This window comes from Primulina tabacum, chromosome 14, assembly GCF_025594145.1.
Source record: "Primulina tabacum isolate GXHZ01 chromosome 14, ASM2559414v2, whole genome shotgun sequence".
In the NCBI taxonomy this organism is placed as follows: Eukaryota; Viridiplantae; Streptophyta; class Magnoliopsida; order Lamiales; family Gesneriaceae; genus Primulina; species Primulina tabacum.
The window spans coordinates 7,711,396-7,733,413 of NC_134563.1; the positions used below are offsets into that span (position 1 = coordinate 7,711,396).

Consider the following 22,018-nt stretch of genomic DNA (forward strand, 5'->3'; position numbering starts at 1 on the left):
AATATCAATATATATAAAGTATAACGAGATGAAAAATTGAAAAAAAGGCCCCATGAAATCAGTCCATTCGTTCACCATATCAGGTCCAGCGAAGATCAAAATTCAAAAGTGAAAGGTTGAAAATTTGTATGTGGAGCGTATCAAGAATGTGTGGTGATTGGTTGTAACTGATATATATATTTGATGTTGAATTCGGTTGGTGAGTAAGACAGCATTTCCCAGTTATTTAGTTGTGTAAACAGTGGAAGATTCATTCAAGCTATTAATGTGGCTAAAGATTGTTTGCACTTGATCATCAACGTCTTTTTATGTGATACTCATATGAATAATGATTTCATTTAGAATCTCAAATGCTCATATTGCTTATAAAATCTTGTTGACTGTCCCGATCACAATAGCGAGTGCAGAGCGAAGTTTCTCAAAGTTAAAGCTCATCAAAACTTTTCTCCGATCAACCAAATCACAAGAAAGATTGAATGAATTGGTTATGCTATCGATTGATTAAGAAATTATTGAACAACTTGATTATACTGACTTGATTAGTATTTTTAGCTCTAAAACTGTTAGGCGGGTTGTTTTTTAGTGATCATTTTGGACATGTTTGATATTTTTATTCATTTAGTTTTTTATATTGTCTTTAACGTATTGATTTAATTTGAAAAATTGCTATGGAACTAAAAAAACATGAACACACATTATGATTCAGAGGCCTCTTTTTAAAAGTTAGACTCAGGCCCAAATATTGTTAGGATCGGCCCTGGTTATTTATTCTGTTTTCTTCATGCATAGTATTTACGGCATTTACTTTTTAATAATTTTTGCAAACAAGACTTGTCGGAGCAAAATCTAATACGATTTCGAGAAAGTGTCACAGAGAATTTCGTCCCCTCCCCGATAGCTTAACACAATACGTTTTCCTTTAAGTCCATTTTACAATTACGTAAATTTGGTTTCTGCATTTGATCACAAGTATATAAAACAAAGGAGCCTTCTTACTTGTGAACTTCTTTTTGTATGTCATGCAGCAAGAACCTTCAGCCTGCAGATAAAAAATATACCACATTAATTCTAACCAACAGGATACGAGTTTTATTTGTCATGCTCCTTCATGTGTTGGTCTAAAAATTGGCAACACCATCCAAAATCAGAGATCGAGGTGACGAGAAATCGGAGAACAACAGTTCTATATTCTATCCTGCTTTTCCTTGGATAAATTCCAAACAAAAGTTGGGACAAGAAATTAAAATCACTTTCTTTTCGTGCCTTGTGTGTTCTCCGTCACTTTCCTCGACCTTTCGGGCCACCATTTCTTAGTACCAGGCTGTCTCCACCTTACAACCTAATAGGATATGATTCCGTGCAACCAAAAGTGAAATTACTTTCTCTTGCTCATTCATCCACAGACCAAGGTGCAAAACCCAGTACAAACACAAGTTCATGGGCATTATTTTTTCAATTCCTCTGTCCTTTATTGCACTGATTTTGTTAAGATTTATCTACAAAGTGTTGTTTGTGGTATTCAAATTTGATAGAAAAAGCAAGAAGAAAACAATGAAAATGGCTTGTAGAGGCAAGTGTTGGACACTTTCTCCTTAAGAAGAAATTGCCCCTCACAATGTGCTAAAGGTTTGTGGGAATATTCTCCCAAGATACAATTATAACTCTTGGATAATGAGCACTCAAATATCCAAGTTTTATAACAAGAAAATGAATGAAACTCTCTCTTGTTGAAGAAGAAAGAAGAACAATATGCAAATATTAAATTATGTGTAAGTTTTTTTCCAATAAATCAATCATTTAATGTTTTTTATGTGAGAAGACATGATCTTTCATTCATAGGGGTGTCTTTGGCCATTGTAACTGACCACAAATATCAAACAATGCCAAGGAAATGGAAAAATACTAGAAAAATCCAAAGGGACACGAATATTAAGTTTTGTCCCTTACATGTTCCGACTACTCGTTTGAAGTTCTTTCAACATTCGATGAACTCGTTTCGAGTTTAATTCAGAACCACCAAACTTAATATTCATTCATTAAGCTTCGTTCTTCGTTTCTAATTTTTTCAATCAAACAATTGATTAATTTGCTTAATTTTCATTCATTAAGCATCAAAATTATCCAACAATCCCCCACATGAATTAAATTAATGTATGAATGCTCGTGATGCATAAGAGAGAGTATACACAAAAAATTATCACATCAGGAATGGTGGCTTTTGGCTTTGAACCTTCCTTAGTGGAATACAATCGGATTTACTAGGCCACGAAGTGAACTTGATGTCTTGAACTTCTTGGCGGTTCATGTAAAACCAGAAAACTGTACCCACATGATAACATTCCTTCCATTTCCATTTTGTTTTATCGGTTGTGTCTGCTTTTGCCATGGAACATATCTTGGCTTCATACGTGTTTCATCGAGGCGGACCAGTCCTCACACGTACATATGTGATCTCCTTTTAAAAGGGTATCCTACATACCCCGCTTTTGCAAGCTACGGAATCATTAAAAGTGTAATACTTAACATCACTACCTTTGTAGGCAATCTCACTCATTGTCTTAGGAATGATGAGTGATTCCTCAAGTTCTCATAATTTAGTTTTCCCATTGAACCAAGATCTTGGGATCTCCAATCAACAATGTTAGGTTGCCACTATGAAAACTTTATTTGGTAGGTTTTAATCTCATTCCTCTTGACATACAGTACATTTGATCTCTATGTAATGCTTTTGTAAGAGGATCCGCTAAGTTATCCTTTGATTTAATATAATCAACGGATATAACTCCATTATAGATCAACTGTCGCATAGTATTATGTCTTCGATGAATGTGTCGAGACTTGCCATTGTACATACTGTTTTGTGCCCTTGCAATTGCCGACTGACTATCGCAATGTATCGAGATTGCTGGCACTGGACTTGTCCAACACGGAATGTCCTCTAGAAAGTTGCGAAGTCATTCAGCTTCTTCTGCAGCTTTATCTAGCGCTATGAACTTCAATTCCATAGTAGATCTTGCAATACAAGCTTGTTTCGATGACCTCCAAGAGACTGCTCCTCCACCAATGCTAAATACACACCCGCTGGTGGATTTGGAGTCCTCGGTGTCAGAAATCCAATTTGCATCACAGTATCCTTCAAGTACTGCAGGATACCTTGTGTAATTTAATCCATACTCTGAGGTGTGCTTTAAATATCTAAGCACCCTTGTCAACGCCTTCCAGTGTGCATCACTAGGGTTACTCGTAAACCGACTTAACTTGTTAACCGCACAAGCGATGTCAGGTCTAGTACAATTAGTGATGTACATAAGGCTTCCAATAATTCTGGAGTATTACAGTTAGGAAACTGGTTCTCCATGATTCTTCGCCAAATGGACATTCACGTTTAAAGGCGTTTTTACTGGGATAGAGTCATAAGCGTTAAAATTTTTCAACACTGTTTCTACATAATGAGACTGAGATAAGACTATTGTTTCTGGAGTTCTAAAGATTTTAATCCCTAGAATTACATCAGCAATACCCATATCTTTCATATAAAAATGTTTTGTCAATATTTTTTTTGTACCCTTAATCAACTCTTAACTATTCCCCATTATTAGCATGTCATCCACACGTAGACATACTATCACATAAGATTCTCTAGTGCCTTTAATGTAAATACATTTGTCACACTCATTAATCTTAAATAAATTTGACAGTACTACCTTGTCAAATTTTTTGTGCAACTGCTTGGGCGCTTGTTTAAGGCCCTATAGTGACTTAATTAAACGACAGACCTTTCTTTCTTGTCCTTTAACAATGAAGGCTTCAGGTTGCTCCATATATATTTCTTCTTCAAGTTCACCATTTAAGAATGCATTTTGACATCCATTTGATGTATCTCAAGGTTATGCAAAGCTGCAATAGCAATGAGCACACGAATGGATGTTATCCTTGAAACTGGTGAGTACGTGTCGAAGAAATCATGACCTTCTCTTTGTCTATAGCCTTTGGCCACAAGCCTGGCTTTGTATTTTTCAATACTTCTGTCAATTCTAGTTTTCTTTTTCAATATCCATTTGCATCCTAATGGCTTGGTACCTTGTGGAAAATCCACTAGTTCCCAAGTATGATTTTGCAAAATGGAATCCATTTCAGCGTTGATGGCTTCTTTCCAATAAAGAGCTTCAGGGCTAGCCAGAACATCTTGTATGTCCTTTGGTTCATTCTCCAACATAAAAGTATGGAAGTCTGGACCAATGACTTTGAGATTCTAGCCCTTTTGCTTCTTCTTGGCTCTTGCTCCTTTGAAGAGTCTTCCAATGGTATAACATTTTCATTTAGAGTTGGCTCATATGTAGGTACTTGACCTGCATGTTCCGTCTCAAGTTTTCGCTTGCTAGAACATTTTTTTCCTTTATTTACAAGGAAATATATTTTCAAAAAATATGACATTTCTTGACTCAATTGTCATGCCCGTATTCATTTCTGCATTTTCAGATTTGTGCACTATAAACCTATAGGCACGAATATTATGTGCATATCTTATGAATATGCAATCGACCGTCTTTGGTCCAATTTGCTCTTGTTTAGGCTTTGGTATTTCAACCTTAGCTAGACACCTCCACACTTTGAGGTATTTGTAGGAAGGCTTATGACCTTTCCACAATTCGTAAGGTGACTTGTCATTTTTCCATTGGGGTATCTTGTTCAGGATGTGATTAGCCGATAGTATGCTTCCCCCCACAAGTTTTGGGATAGTCCTGAACTTATTAACATAGCATTCATCATATCTTTCAGAGTTCGATTCTTTCTTTTGGCAATGCCATTCGATTGTGGTGAATAAGGAGCAGTCGTTTCATGAATTATGCCCACAGATGTGCAGAATTCATCAAACGGTGCTCCGTATTTACCCCCTCTATCGCTTCGAACCTTCTTTATTTGTTTGCCTAGTTGATTCTCAACTTCGGTCTTATAACATTTGAATGCTTCAAGAGCTTCATCTTTCGACCTCAAAAGATATACGTAACAGTACCTTGTATGATCATTACTGAATGTCACGTATTATCTTTTCCCTCCTCTAGTTTGTATAAACTTTAAATCACCAAGATCGGTGTGTATTAGTTCTAGAGGAGTTGTACATCTTTCAATCGAGTGGTAAGGCGCTTTGATCATTTTTGCTTCAACATATAACTCGCATTTTTGTGTTGGATCGACGTTGTGTTTAGGCAATAATTCCAGTTTCAATAAACGTTGCAAGGTATTAAAATTTATGTGTCCTAAACGAACATGCCATAAATGAGAACACTCAAGCAAGTAAATAGAACTTTTGTCTTTATTACTTTCAACAACATTTTGGCTTATAGCAATTACATTCAACTTGAAAAGGTTCTCATCGAGATATCCTTTTCCAATAAAATGATCATTCTTGGTCAATACAACCTTGTTAGACTCAAATACTAGTCTAAACCCGTGTTTAACCAACAGAGACCCCGACACGAGGTTCTTTCTTATATCTGGTACATGAAGTGCATCAACAAGGGTTACTTCCAAACCCGATGTCTTCTTCAGTACTACATTTCCGGTGCCCACCACCTCAGATGTAGCAGAGTTCCTCATGTATAGTTTTCTCCCGGTCGATGGAGTGTATGTGGAGAACATCCCCTTGTTCGAGCATATGTGTCGAGTTGCTCCAGTATCAACCCACCACTCGTTGGGGTTTTCCACCAAATTTACTTCCAAAATAACTGCAGACAAATCAAGTTCAGAAAAATCAAATGGTACCGACCTTTCTTGAACTACGTTGGCTTGAGGATTTCCCTTCTTTGGATTCCTACAATCCTTAGCCATGTGATTCGGTTTTCCGCAGTAATAACAAGTGTCTTTGAACTTCTTTTTATTTGGTGGTTGTTGGACTTGTTGTGGTTGCTTCTCAAACTTCCTTTTCTTCCCTTTGAAACTCGATTCAACAATGTTCACCCTTGCTGCCATTTTACTTGACTTGGCCTCGGTGCTCTTATTGTCCTCTTCTATCCTCAATCTCACAATGAGATCCTCCAATCCCATATCCTTCCTTTTGTGCTTCAAATAATTCTTGAAATCCTTCCACAACGGAGGGAGTTTCTCGATCAAAGCAGCAACTTGGAAGGATTCGCTTAGACTTATTTCTTCCGCATGAATCTCGTGCAAGAGACGTTGTAGTTCTTGCACTTGACTCATCACGGATTTTGAGTCCACCATCTTGTAGTCCAAAAATCTCCCAACAATAAACTTCTTCAAACCTGCATCCTCCGCCCTGTATTTCTTATCAAGCGTATCCCAAAATTCTTTGGCGGTCTTGACATGACAATAAACATTGTACAATGAATTGTCAAATCCATTGAGGATGTAGTTCTTGCACAGGAAATCACTTTGGTTCCATGCATCCAAAGCGGCTCTCATGTTGGTGTCTCTCGTTTTCAGCAACGGTGGGAGGATCTTCCTTCAAGAACCTTGACAAACTCAAGGTTTTGAGATAAAATAGCATATTTTGTTGCCATCTTTTGAAATCTGCACCAGAAAACTTTTCTGGTTTCTCTCCTGGCGCAACGATTGCATGTTGTGTTGTAGATGATGATGCCATTGAGATTTTTCTTGTAAGTGATTAAAAAACACAAATTCTTCTTAACATTGTTGTTTGTAATATTCAAATTTGATAGGAAAAGCAAAATGAAAATGGCTTGTAGAGGCAATTGTTGAACACTTTCTCCTTAAAAAGAATTTGCCCCTCACAATGTGCTAAAGGTTTGTTGCAATCTTCTCCCAAGATACAACTACAACTCTTGGATAATGAGCACTCAAATATTCAAGTTCTATAACAAGAAAATGAATGGAACTGTCTCTTGTTGAAGAAGGAAGAAGATTAATATGCAAATATGAAATTATGTGTATGTTTTTTTTTCCCAATAAATCAATCATTTAATGTTTTTCATGTGAAAAGACATGATCTTTCATTCATAGGGGTGTCCCTTGACCATTGTAACTGACCACAAACATCAAATAATGCCAAGAAAATGAAAAATACAAGAAAAATCCGAATGAACAAAAAAAATACGCGAAGGGGCGCGGGCGCCCTGCCGAGCGCTCTTGGCAGCGCCTACCGAGATCTTTCGGCAGGCGCGCACATCTGCATGCGGGTGCGCGCCTGCTACTGGACATAAAATTTTTTTAATTCGGTTTTCGTCCCTTAAATGTTTCGACTACTCGTTTGAAGTTCTTTCAACATTCGATGAACTCGTTTCGAGTTTAATTCAGAATCACCAAACTTAATATTCATTCATTAAGCTTCGTTCTTCGTTTCAAATTTTTCCAATCAAACACATTGATTAATTTGTTTAATTTTCATTCATTAAGCATCAAAATTATCCAACACAAAGTAATATGGAAATTTTTGCATACAATCAACGTTGAGGAGACCGGGAATATCGGCCCCTCATACAAATTAATTCATGGAAGTACTTAAGAGACCGTGTTGTTGAAGCAGCAAGCACTCAAGGGTGCTATGGAATCTTCACACGACATATTCCCTCAAATCCATCCTAATTTCTATGCCTGGATGAAGATATATGATAACGAGATATATTTTCGTTCTTTCTTTTATGATGAGTCGTGATTGAAATCGTTTAATTTATTTGGTTCTCTCTGTGATAGGAAATATTTTTCTTACTCGGAATGGTCCTAGGCCTCACATGGTGATCAGTTAACCGGAGATGGTTAAAGAAATGTTGTCTAGCAAAGAATGTATGTATCCGAAATCAAAATCGATGGCTTTGCTTAGAAGCTCGTAGGAGATGGATTGTTATGACAGAAGGGGAGAAATGGTTGAAACTGCGGAAAATAGCCAATCATGCATTTTATGCAGAAAGCTTGAAGGTAACTAATTGAGCATAACACAAATGGTTCAAATTCTTAAGATCACGATATTCTTAACATCTTTATATCATAGACGTACAAAAAATTCCAGTTCCGCCCCTGATGCAGGAATGTTTTCGGTAATGGTTGCAAGTGTGGGAAGTATGATAGGAAAATGGAGAAAGTACGAAGGAAAAGAACTAGAAGTATACCACGAATTCGATCTTAATTCTAAGTTCTGAGGTGATTGCAAGAACAACTTTTGGAAGCAGTTACTTGGAAGGGCAAAACATATTCGCTATGTTGACAAAGCTCGAATATCTCTTATTCAAAAATGTTGAAAAATTAAGTTCGAGTTACTGGTATCATGTAAACTCAACCTTTCACTCTTTTGAAAAATAATCTTGATTAAGCATGTGTTTCAAATCACTTACAAATTAGGAACTAAAACTTTCTTGTCCGATGTTTCGCAACAAAGGTTTCAAGGCCAAAAGATGACATTGAGTCAGATAAAATTGAACAATCTCTGCGCGATTCTATCGTTGAAATAGTGAGGAAAAGAGAGGATAAAGTGTTCAAAGGAGAAGCACAGAACTTTGGGAATTACTTTTTGGATCACTGCTTGCAGCTCACCATGTTGTAGGCAAGAAATTTTGGATTTCTGTTGATAATATCATTGATGAATGCAAGGTATTCTTTCTTGCTGGGCATGAGACCACTAGCAGCTTACTTTCTTGGACGTTTCTTTTCTTGGCGATTCGCACAGATTGACAAGAAAAGGAGAGGCACGAGGTGCTTCAACTGTTTGGCTAAGAAAATTTGAAATCCGAAAGGGCAGCTTATGCCCTTTGAACTCTGTTCATAAATTTATGAGAAATAAATATTAAGCTCACAACAAGAATCATGATTAAGAAGAAGAGAACTAGCCGAGTTTCAAGTATATTCACTTCATTTTTTGTTCATGTTTGGTCCTTTCTCTCATGTGTTTAGGTAAGCATGATCATGAACGAGATGCTAAGGCTATACAGCCCTTTGACAAGTCTTGCTCGAAGAGCGATAAACAAACATAAGGCTATGATATTATGAGCTCTCGGCTGACATGGAAATAAGTCTTCCCATTCTGGAACTTTCACGGAAGTCGATAAATATGGGGAGCAGATGATCACCTTTTCATACCAGAGAGATTTACAGAAGGGGTGGCTAAGGCAACTAGAAATAACCCCATGGCATTCCTTCCATTCGGTTTTGGTCCACAAACGTGAGTTGGATTGAACTTTGCAAGCAATGAAGCAAAGATTGCGCTCTCTATGATCCTTCAATCGTTTCAAGTTCACATTGTGTCCTAGTTATGTTCATTATCATCCTTGCCACTGTTTTTTCTCAACATGATCTGCCAATCATTTTGCAACCAATGGAACGATGAATGAACTGCATAAACATGAGTTTTCCTTTCAGTTCTTGGGATGTTAATTGCTTGATAAATAATGAATGACGTACTCCAGATTTTTTTTTTGTATAATTTTGGAAATTTTTTATGATTAACTCGACATATATGGTGCATTGGTTCATGATATTAAATCCACAATATTTAATATATGTCGTCCTTATAGTTCTCATTTGTATGTGTCCTCGTCACATGTTCAATGGAACATTTGGAGTCTCAGTCAACAATAGATACAACATTGTAGTTATACCATTTGCTGATCGTATTTGATTATGTATCTCATAGAAATGTATATAATTCAACAATTAATAGATCTTTTGCAATATCTACTGAGGTTTGCCAATGAAAATAATTAAGGGAATGTTGTACAAAGTTGGGGGAATATGTGTGATGCATAAATAAGAGAGATTACAGAAGAGCACAAAAGAAATTTCGAGAAGGAATTCATTCACTCAATTACAAGAGTTATATAATTGAATTCTCAGAATTCACCCTAATGTACAAGACTGTGTAACACAAGTTTTATAAAAACAAAGACCGAGAAATAACTTTCTAGTCACTTACTCATTAATCCACCACTTGAAAAATAATTTAATTTCTTAATTGATTGAATTAACATTTGAATATTTGGAATGAATCCGCAAATCTCTTCCTTCATTCTTAAATTCAAGAACCTTCGATCCATGCCGTCCTTTGTAAACAATCATCGAACTTTTCAGTTGGTATAACCTTGGTGAGCATGTCAGTCGGATTGTCTTGATTCTCAATCTTTGATATGCACACTTTCCTTTTTCAACGTTCTCCTTGATGAAGTGTTGCTTCACATACACATGTTAAGTCCTCTTGTTAATAAATTGATTTATGACCAAGTGAATTGCACTTTGATTAACACATTATATTATCAACTTTTTTTTCGATCCTGAGCTCTCTTAAGAATCTCTCGATCCATAAGGCCTTCATACTGCTTTGGTCAGTGATATGAACTCAGCTTCAATTATAGAGAATGACATTACTGCTTGCGAGATTGATCTCTAGCTCATTGCAGTACTATGCATGGTTTCCAGCTCCTCCTCTATCTCCTGAGTCCAATCCCTAGTCTTTGGAGTCTAATCCCCCAAATCCCGGGCCATAATCCATTGTTTCATTCAAGTATCTTCATGTCTATTTATAGAATCCCAATGAATCTTCTCAAGTTTTACCATAAACTTGTTGATCACATTCATAGCATATGTTACGATGTACATAATAGATCCCACATCAATAGCATATGATATTTGATTCATATGATCCTTCTCCTACTTTGTTTATGGTGATTGATCCTTGGACAACTTAAAATAAGATGTCATTAGTGATTGGGCTCCTTTAACCTCAAATATACTAAATCTCATTATTTCTTTCTCAAAATACCCTTTCTAAGAATTAGAGATGAAAGAAAAAGTAATCTTGGATTCCAAGATATAATTTATTCCTTGAAATAATATTTTCGTTTAATTTAATTTCCTTATTTATAAGATTGTGTGAAATATTGTTCTAAAGGGTTTTGCTTTTCTAGATATGATATTTATGATGTGGTATTATTGATTTAAAAAGGGTTTATTTATAATAAAACTCTTGATTTTCATATTGTGTAGGTTTTTTTCTTGATAAACCCTAGGGCTATAAATAAGAGGATTCAACTCATGCAAATGGGTGGTGATTGACGTAGACGCACATACATGCTATTGCACATTTGCACGCCATAAACTTTAAAGAAAATATTTACAAGGTTGCTGTTGATCAAAGAGTGCTGAATCCACGTGTTGTCGTGATTGTTGGAGACATCTGCAGACAACAATTGTGAAAGAGCTGACTGAAGATTTGTTTTTGTTGCTTCAATTTTGGCATCGTATTTTGCTTCCTTTAATATTGTTTTAGTGTTGTTCTTTGTTTTAGAAAACATTTGATTTTCTCAAAGTGTTAAGAAAATTGGTTTTTGATTAAAATAACTAGTGTTAGTTATTGTGTAAACTCGTTGGTTTTCTGCGATTATTTTTGCCCTGAGGATACTTGTGCAAAATATATTCCGTCCCATTGTACTTACTTAAAGATAATTTGTGGTACAAGCTTATAAATTCCGCTGCATGTTATCTGAAATGTTGTAACATTTCACACAACAAGTAATTTTGATAAACACAAATTTACGGTCATATATTTTCTCACAGGTTTTACTGTTAAACAAAATATATCCCACATCTAACAAGTAGTATCAAAGACTACTGTTGATATACTAAGTGCTTATTCTGGTTATTTTGTTTGACAGATAATGGACGCATCACACAGCACTTCGACCACCTGTTTTGGATAGATCCAACTACAGTTTATGGAAGGTGAAGATTAGAATATATATTGAATATATAGATGAACGAGCCTGGCAATGTGTTGTCAGCAGGTTGGAGTCCACCAAAAAGGATAGACGAAGATGGTGATACCCTGATAAAGCCTGAAAATGAGTGGACTGCTGAGGAAGTGCAGATCTTGAACCACAATTTGAAGGCCTTAAATGCCATTTTCACCGCAGTCGACCTCAATATGTTCAGCCCAATTACAAACTGTGTATCGGCCAAGGATGCTTGGAAATGCTTCAGAAATATTGTGAAGGTTCTAAAATTGTGAGGAGAACAAAATTTAGAATGCTTACATCAAAATTTGAGAATCCGATAATGGAAGAAATCGAAACAATCATTGATTATGATCGATACGTCAGGGAGATTGCCAATGAATCATTCAGTCTAGGTGATCCCATCTCGGATGAACGTCTGGTAAGCAAAGTACTCCGATCTTTGCTCGAAAGATTCAATATAAAAATATGTGCAATTGATGACGCTAAGGATACAATTCATATAGCCTTGGAGGATTTGATAAGTTCACTTCGTACCTTCGAAATGAACATGGACATGAAGAAAAATGACAAGGACAAGACTATTGCATTCCAAATTTCTGATGATTCGTATAATGATCTTCTTCAACTATCCCAAGAGGTTAATAAATCGGACCTTTGTGAGGATTCTATTTCCTACATCACAAAGAATTGGGGATTATTTAAAGAGAATTAGAGACAAGAAGAAGGCTGGACTACCATCAAAGTTTCCTAGTCTACTAGCCCGTGAAAAACAACAGAAGTTTCCTGTCCAAGGCAAGTTTCGACCAAGAAATGAAGGTAAGGGTCAGTTTAATCCGAAGAAGTATGATTCAGTACAATGTATAGAATGCAATGGATTTGGACATTATGTCAATGAATGTGCAAATAGAACTCGCAAGAACAAAGGGTACAATGTTTCTCTAAGCGATGAGAAATCTGATGAGGAGGACGAATCCAATGAAGAAAAAAACCACATCTCCTTGACTGCACTTTTGGTAGAAAAACTTTGGCTGCAGGTAAATCATTTGGGTGTTGCCTTAGGTGTTGCGACACCTGGGTGCAACACGTGTTCAAAATCATTGTTTTAAAATTCTACAACTTCTGAAAACTCAAGTGCAGATGATGATTTGGAAGCTGATGATGAAGAAATCAGTCTTGAGAGTGTACAGAATTATATGAAGAGTGGTATGCTCATTGGATTAAAAGAAATATGATTAACACAACTCTCCTGAAGGAGAACACTGAGCTGAAAATTGTGGTTGCCAAGCTTGAAATAATCCTGAGCAAAAAAAACTTAGAATTACGTAAGATCAAGGATGTGCTTCAGAAGGTGACTGAGACACTAACCAAGTTCAATTCGAGCACATCTAAGCCTGAATCCATACTTTTGATGGGAAGAGATGACAAGAAGGGTTTGTGTTTCAAAGACAGTGTGTTTGAAATTGGTGAATCATCTAAATCAACTGTTTTAGTAAAAGAAAAAGCTGGTTCTTCTAAACACTCACAATCCACAACTTTGAGTAAACGTCCTCCACCAAAAAGACAACATGCTGCACCTGTTTCAAAGCAAAGAAAACACATGTATGTGTGTCATTATTGTTTTAATCCTAGACATATCAGGCATTATTATTTTAAAATCAGGGAAGACTGCATGAATACAATGGTGAATCAGATGTTGCCCCGAATTTTGCCCAACACTTACCGTAATACCTCAAATCATCTAGCTACAGTAAGAAAATTTTGGGCACCAAAGGTAAAAATTAAACTCACTGTAATGTTTTCTATACATCATTAAAAACTAACACTGCAGGTTCATTGGTACTTTGATAGTGGAACTGTAACGCCCTCTACTGATTTCAAAAAATAATAGTGTAAATTGAAATAATTTACTTAGAGGAAAGAAGGATTTAAAAAAATATATTCTCTTGACATGAATACATTTTCAAAATATATACAATCACAAGTATAAACATGATCAATAAAGTGTTGTATCAAAATACAAAATATCATTTTTGATCATGTCAAAATGTTAACAAAATATCTTTCTTCCTTCCATCTCTTGTATGCATATGACCTCGGCTCCAATCAACGTCCCGGCTCGTCACTCTTATCTGCATCACATGAATAACGGAAATGAGTATGAAACTCAACAAGTGAAACTCTTACATAACAATCTATACATATCATACTCTGTAAAACATGACTTTGAAATCATTAAATACCATCTAACTCTTAAAACATGAATAACATAGTATAACATTGACAATAACGATGGTATTTCTCTTTTCTCTGGTGGATTGATATCTAAACAGTATCTCTGTCTCTGTACCTATATCCCATCGATATAAATCGATTACTCTGTTGGGATATAAGCCTATGGTCGTTGATCAACTAATTGCATGCAATCTCTGACTATCTATTTATCAATCCAATAAATCATTTGAACTCTCTCTTGGACATTAAAACAAACACTATGAATGCTCTTTTCATTTATATTCCCTTTTATAACATTGAGACATATAAAAGCCTCTAATATACAACAAAGTATATCAATACATAACATGAATCAAGTGGATGGGAATAGCATGTTAAAACCATTGAAATACCATACATATATTTCATTTGAGCACAAGAAATGAACAACAAGTGGAAAGCTTGATTCTAATCTCTTGGTACAAATCCTACAACAATAAACCATGTATTGAATCATCAACAACTTAATAATCACAAATCCATACCATAAAACCCATACAATCAACACAATCACACATTCCATGATTTCCTCCACACCATAATCCAAGAATAACTTAAACCACAAGAGTACCTTAGCTCCTTAACTCCAAAATGATCTTGTTCTCACTTCAATAATCCAACTAGAAGCTTGAATCAAAGGAACCAAAGAAAGAATTAAGAACCCTAGCTCTCCCTTGAGCTGAAGAACCGAGAAAATGAGGAAAGAATGAGAAAAATGAGCCAAACCCTTGTATTATATCACTTAAAACTCCAAAACACGACTTTACTGTTCACGCATCGCAGGTGCGCTAACTTTTCCACCGCGGGTGCGCTAGGTAGTCTGTACCACTTCCGAAAATCCGAAAAAAACGACTACGGGTGCGCTGCATAATGGATCGCGGGTGCGATAGACCTACTGCCCAAACACCGCGGGTGCGGTAGCTTTCCTGGCGTGGGTGCACTGTCCCCTGAAGCCAACAATATCCTTTGCAAATAAAAATCGAATCGCAACGTCGCTTTTCCTCATATTTTGGCAACACTCTCAACATGAAAGTTGCATCTGTATGTCTTATCTAACCACTCCGATTGGCCTCATACCAATTGGCTCAACATACAAATTATCATGAATTTAATCGTAACGACGCTACCATATAACTACACATCATCTAAAATCAACAATACTAGAAATCATAAATCGATATTCTTAATATCTAAACTATACTTAAACTTGACCAAATAGTCCATAAACATAAGAAATCTTAAACCGTACCGTTCACCAAGTTTGGATATTACAATCTCCCCTCCTTAAAGAAATTTCGCCCCCGAAATTGACTTTCACTGCGCAAACAACTCAGAATACTTTCCTTTCATCTCATCCTCTGGTTCCCACGTAGCTTCTTCAATCAATTGATTCCTCCAAAGGACTTTAACAATGCCGATCTCTTTGTTTCTCAATACTTTAACTTTGCGATCCAGAATCTGGACTGGAATCTCTTGGTACGTCAAATTCGGCGTCAAATCCAATGGCTCGTGACGAAGAACATCGGAAGAATTCGCAATATACTTCCTGAGCATGGAGACATGAAAAACATTATGAACTCTATCAAGATATGGTGGTAAGGCTAACCTGCAAGCTCGATCATTGACTCTGTCCAGTATCTCAAATGGGCCAATAAACCTTGGACTCAACTTTCCCTTTTTGCCAAACCGCATCACACCTTTAAGAGGTGCAATCTTCAAGAACACGTGATCGCCAACCTCAAATTGCAATGGCCTACGTCTTAAATCAGCATAACTCTTCTGTCTTGACTGTGCTGCCTTCATCCTTCCTTGAATAACAGCAACAACATCAGCTGTCTGTTGGACCAACTCTGGACCCAACATATTTCTCTCACCAATCTCGTCCCAATATAAGGGGGATCTACATTTCCTGCCATAAAGTGCTTCATACGATGCCATGCCAATCGTCATCTGGTAGCTGTTATTGTACGTGAACTCAACCAGAGGCAATTTGGAATCCCAGCTACCAGGATAGTCAATAGTACAAGCTCTGAGCATATCCTCCAAAATCTGAATAACTCTCTCTGATTGACCATCGCTCTGGGGATGATATGCTGTACTGAATGCTAACCGTGTACCCAAGGCTCTGTGTAAACTCTTCCAAAACTCTGAAGTAAATCTAGGGTCACGATCAGACACGATCGACACAGGAACACCATGAAGTCTGACAATCTCTGCTATGTACTCTTCGGCATACTGGTTCATGGAATACGTTGTCTCGACTGGGATAAAATGCGCTGATTTGGTCAACCGATCAACAAAAACCCAAATAGAGTTATAGCTTTTTTGCGTTCTGGGAAGACCAATCACGAAGTCCATTGTAATGTGCTCCCATTTCATTGAGAAATCGGCAATGACTTGCAATGTCCCAGCAGGTTTCTGGTGTTCGATCTTCACCTGCTGACAAGTTAAACACTGAGAAATAAACATGGCAATATCCTTCTTCATACCTAGCCACCAATAGAGTCTTCGAAGATCCTGATACATCTTGGTACTACCTGGATGTATCGAGTATGGCGCGGTATGTGCCTTTGTCAAGACGTCTCGCAGAATATCATCACCAGTAGGAATGCATATATGGCCTCTGAATGTCATCAAACCATCTTTATTCATCCCAAACTCTGAATTACCTCTCTTTCTGCTCTGGCTCTCATCTCTGTCAATTGTGCATCATTGACCTGCTCTCTACGGATTCTGTCCGTCAATGTAGCCCGAATGATCAACGCTGAAAAGCGAGCAATGGTTCCCGGTACTACCAAAGTTATCTCTTCTCGTTGCAAGTCTAACAACAACGGTCTCTGGATCATAGAACTCAAAGAAGAACTCGACTTACGGCTCAATGCATCCGCTACAACATTTTCCTTCCTAGGGTGGTAACTAATCGTTACATCATAATCTTTGACAAGCTCTAACCACCGTCTTTGTCGCATATTGAGTTTTTTCTGGGAAAACAAATACCTTAAACTCTTGTGGTCTGTGAAAATTTCACACTTTTTGCCATATAAATAATGTCTCCAGATTTTCAGGGCGAATACCACAGCTGCCAGTTCCAGATCATGCGTAGGATAATTTTTCTCGTAGACTTTCAACTGACGAGAAGCATAAGCTATAACCTTTCCACGTTGCATCAGCACTGCACCGAGGCCTTTCTTCGACGCATCGGTATAAACAACAAAGTCTTCTGTACCACTGGGCAATGCAAGTACCGGAGCTGTCGTCAACCTATCTTTCAACTCTTGGAATCCACTTTGGCATTCATTGGACCACTCAAACTTCACATTCTTCCTCATCAGACTGGTTAACGGTAGAGCAATTTTGGAAAAGTCTAAAATTAAACGACGATAATAACCCACCAAAGTAAGAAAAATGTGTACCTCTGATACGGTGGTAGGGATAGGCCACTTCTGTATCGCCTCGATTTTTGCTGGATCAACAGCTAAACCATCCTTCGAGACAACATGGCCTAAGAAAGAAATCTGCTCCAACCAGAACTCACATTTCTTCAACTTAGCATACAGCTTTTTCTCCCTCAACAACTGAAGAACGACTCTGAGGTGCTCTGCGTGAAGCTCTCTGGTCTTGGAATAAATCAATATATCATCGATGAAAACAATGACAAAGCTATCCAAATACGGCTTGAACACCCGGTTCATAAGATCCATGAAGACTGAAGGAGCATTAGTCAGACCGAATGACATAACAAGAAATTCGTAATGACCATACCTGGTCCGGAACGCCGTCTTAGGAATATCAGATTCCCTAACTTTCAACTGGTAATAGCCAGATCGCAGATCAATCTTCGAAAACACTGTAGCTCCCTGCAGTTGATCAAAAAGGTCGTCTATTCGTGGCAACGGATATTTATTCTTAATCGTCACTTTGTTGATTTCCCTATAATCAATGCACAGCCGCAAAGACCCATCTTTCTTCTTGACGAAAAGAACCAGAGCTCCCCAAGGCGAAGAACTCGGCCGTATAAAACCTTTATCTAATAGATCCTGCAACTGCATCTTCAATTCTTTCATCTCTGTCGGGGCCATTCTTTATGGAGCTTTGGAAATAGGAACCGTCCCCAGAACTAGATCGATCACAAACTCTACATCTCTGTCCGGCGGTAAACCCGGACACATCATCCTCAAATATATCAGGGAACTCTCTCACAACATTAATATCATCAATATTCAACTTCACAATTCTATCCATATCAACAATCGAAGCCAAAAACCCATCACAACCTCTAAACAACAACTTCTTAGCCTCAAGACATGAAATAAAAGGAAGTACCAGCGAAGTACCTACACTGGCGAGCACACTTTCCTTATTTTCATCATCTGCAAATTTCACCTTCTTGGCAACGCAATCAATCACTGCACGATAAGTCGATAGCCAATCCATGCCAAGTATAATATCAAACGCAACCATCGGAATAAAAATCAAATCGGCATAAACCACTCGCTCATCAATTAGAACAGAACACGCATACATAATAGACGTCGGGCATAACACATCCCCAGAAGGCAATACAACATTAAACTGGAGAGGAAGAACAGAAGGAACTAAACCCAAATGTCTCAAAAATAGTTCAGACATAAAAGAATGAGTAGCACCTGTATCAATCAATGTCGTAGCTACTCTGCCTGAAATTAAGATAGTACTAGAGATCACAGAATAATCAGGATTAATACCTTCCTTCGTCATGGTGAAGATGCGACCCTGAACCTTCTCTTTACTCAATCCTCTCGGACAGTCCTTGGCGATATGGCCTGCAGTACCACATCGGTAGCACGTATGAGTACCAAACCTGCACTCACCCCTATGATGCCTACTGCACTTGGGACACAACAGCTTCTCTTGATCAAATGGGACTGTCGGTGCTTTAGAACTCGGCTCTATCTTGCCTTTCCCCTTGTAACTGCCTTTTCCTCTTTGGCTTGAACCTAGACCTCTTTGAGCAATAGCCTGCTGCCTCGCCTGTCTCTCTTCAGCAATATCCTTCTCATCTTGCTCGGCTAACAATGCTTTAGCCACAATCTCTTTAAATGTCACCTCCTTAGACATATTGATGTCCCTCCTGATCTCTGCTCGAAGTCCTCTGATGAAATGAGCACCCTTGTCTTTGTCATTCGAGGCAATATATAGGGCAAACAGACATCCCTCCTCAAACTTCAAAATGTACTCGTCAACATTCATACTACCCTGTCGAAGCTCTAAAAACTCAGTCACCTTCCGAGCTCAAAGTGCATCCGGGAAATACTTGTCGTAGAAAAGATCCGTGAAATCTTGCCACTTCAATGCCGGAACATCAACACTTACCTTGGTGGCATTCCACCAAATACGTGCAGCATTGACTAGCATGAATACTGCACAACCAACTCTGTCTTTGTCTTCATACTTGAGATGATCAAATATCGCCTCAAGTGCTTTAATCCACTCTACAGCCACCAATGGATCAGTGCTTCCTGCAAACTCAGGCGAATCCATCCTCTTAAAAGCAATAAAGATCCCATCAGTCCCAACTGCTTGAACCACTTGGCCTCTCCCTTGGCCTCTACTTTGACATGAACCTTGCAAACGGAGCAATTGTTGAATCTGTTCACTGTGAACATTAGCTTGCTCTTTTAGTAATTTACCGAACTCGTCGATAACTATCGATGAGGAGCTATCCTCACCTCTGGAGCCTTTCTCTTAGGAGGCATTAAATCCTACAATGTGCTCACATAATAAATATCAACCAATAACAATAAATAGATGTAGAAGAAGACATACCCGGACTGTTGAAAGTAGACGAAGTCATATGCATTGGTCCGAAGAATGTTGCTCTGATACCACTAAATGTAACGTCCTCGACTGATTTCATAAAATAACAGAGGAAATTGAAATAATTTACTTAGAGGAAAGAAGGATTTAAAAAAAAATATTCTCTTGACATGAATACATTTTCAAAATATATACAATCACAAGTATAAACATGATCAATAAAGTGTTGTATCAAAATACAAAATATCATTTTTGATCATGTCAAAATAATAACAAAATATTTTTCTTCCTTCTATCTCTTGTATGCATATGACCTCGGCTCCAATCAACGTCCCGGCTCGTCGCTCTTATCTGCATCACATGAATAACTGAAATGAGTATAAAACTCAGCAAGTGAAACTCTTACATAACAATCTATACATATCATACTCTGAAAAACATGACTTTGAAATCATTAAATACCATCTAACTCTTAAAACATGAATAACATAGTATAACATGACAATAACGATGGTATTTCTCTTTTCTCTGGTGGATTGATATCTAAACAGTATCTCTGTCTCTGTACCTATATCCCATCGATATAAATCGATTACTCTGTTGGGATATAAGCCTATGGTCGTTGATCAACTAATTGCATGCAATCTCTGACTATCTATTTATCAATTTAATAAATCATTTGAACTCTCTCTTGGGCATTAAAACAAACACTTTGAATGCTCTTTTCATTTACATTCCCTTTTATAACATTGAGACATATAAAAGCCTCTAATATACAACAAAGTGTATCAATACATAACATGAATCAAGTGGAAGGGGATAGCATGTTAAAACCATTGAAATACCATACATATACTTCATGTGAGCACAAGAAATGAATTCCACTTACAACCAATGGAAAGCTTGATTTTAATCCCCTAGTACAAATTCCTACGACAATAAACCATGTATTGAATCATCAACAACTTAATAATCACAAACACATACCATGAAACCCATACAATCAACACAATCAATCACACATTCCATGATTTCCCCCACACCATAATCCAAGAATAACTTAAACCACAAGATTACCTTAGCTCCTTAACTCCAAAATGATCTTGTTCTCACTTCAATAATCTAACTAGAAGCTTGAATCAAAGGAACCAAAGAAAGAATTAAGAACCCTAGCTCTCCCTTGAGCTGAAGAACCGAGAAAATGAGAAAAGAATGAGAGAAATGAGCCAAACCCTTGTATTATATCACTTCAAACTCCAAAACACGACTTTACTGTTCACGCACCGCAGGTGCGCTAACTCTTCCACCGCTGGGTGCGCTAGGTAGTCTGTACCACTTCCGAAAATCCGAAGAAAACAACCGCGGGTGCGCTGCATAATGGACCGCGGGTGCGATAGACCTACTGCCAAAACACCGTGGGTGCGGTAGCTTTCCTGGCGCGGGTGCACTGTCCCCTGAAGCCAACAATATCCTTTGCAACTAAAAATCGAATTGCAACGTCGCTTCTCCTCATATTTTGGCAACACTCTCAACATGAAAGTTGCACCTGTATATCTTATCTAACCACTCCGATTGACCTCATACAAATTGGCTCAACATACAAATTATCATGAATTTAATCGTAACGACGCTACCGTATAACTACACATCATCTAAAATCAACAATACTAGAAATCATAAATCGATATTCTTAACATCTAAACTATACTTTTACTTGACCAAATAGTCCATAAATATAAGAAATCTTAAACCGTACCGTTCACCAAGTTTGGATATTACAGGAACTTCACGCCATATGACAGGATCACGAGAACATCTCACTGACTATATTGATAAAAAAAGGTTGTAGAATAACTTATGGAGAGGGTGCTAAAGGAATGATTGGTGAAAAGAAAACATTGAATGTCGAAGTACTACCAATGCTCCACAATGTGCTTCATGTCCAAGGATTGCATTCAAATTTGATAAACATAAGCCAATTTTGTGATGATAATTTACATGTCAAGTTTGATAAACATACTTGTAAGGTTTTTGATGAAACTAACATGTGCATTATGACAGAAACAAGGTCTTTGGACAACTGATATCGAATAGGTGCACAAGTAAGCGAACTTGACCTTTGGCATCAAAAACTAGGGCATGTGAATTTCAAAACCCTGAAGAACTTGTGTAAGTACGATGCAGTACGAGGTATGCTTAATCTATCATCTGGTATACCATATGTTTGTGGAGATTGTCAAAAGGTTAAACAAACTCGC

At 37.4% G+C, this 22,018-nt stretch overlaps 2 protein-coding genes and 1 pseudogene across 2 annotated transcripts; 1 reads left to right on the forward strand and 2 right to left on the reverse strand.

Annotated features, from left to right (window-relative positions):
* Positions 1–2,954: 2,954 nt before the first annotated feature.
* Positions 2,955–3,847, reverse strand: LOC142523742 (secreted RxLR effector protein 161-like). The gene is made up of 2 exons (XM_075627475.1): positions 3,777–3,847; positions 2,955–3,285 (listed from the first exon to the last, which is right to left on the reverse strand). The coding sequence occupies exons 1-2, from the start codon at positions 3,845–3,847 to the stop codon at positions 2,955–2,957; spliced, it is 402 nt and encodes a 133-aa protein (XP_075483590.1).
* LOC142523743 (putative mitochondrial protein AtMg00820) lies at positions 3,848–4,216 on the reverse strand. The gene has a single exon (XM_075627477.1). It carries the CDS (start codon positions 4,214–4,216, stop codon positions 3,848–3,850), a length of 369 nt encoding a protein of 122 aa, XP_075483592.1.
* Positions 4,217–6,591: 2,375 nt separating this feature from the next.
* On the forward strand, positions 6,592–9,292 carry LOC142523744 (cytochrome P450 CYP749A22-like; annotated as a pseudogene).
* The last annotated feature ends 12,726 nt before the right edge of the window (positions 9,293–22,018 follow it).

Excerpts from the sequence above, each read along its gene's own strand:
- LOC142523742 (XM_075627475.1), bottom strand. The coding sequence starts at position 3,847 with ATGGTGAACTTGAAGAAGAAATATATATGGAGCAACCTGAAGCCTTCA. Across the intron at positions 3,286-3,776 it reads TTAAAGGACAAGAAAGAAAG|ACCTGACATCGCTTGTGCGG; the intron begins GTCTGTCGTTTA and ends TAATTGTACTAG.
- LOC142523743 (XM_075627477.1), bottom strand. The coding sequence starts at position 4,216 with ATGTTGGAGAATGAACCAAAGGACATACAAGATGTTCTGGCTAGCCCT.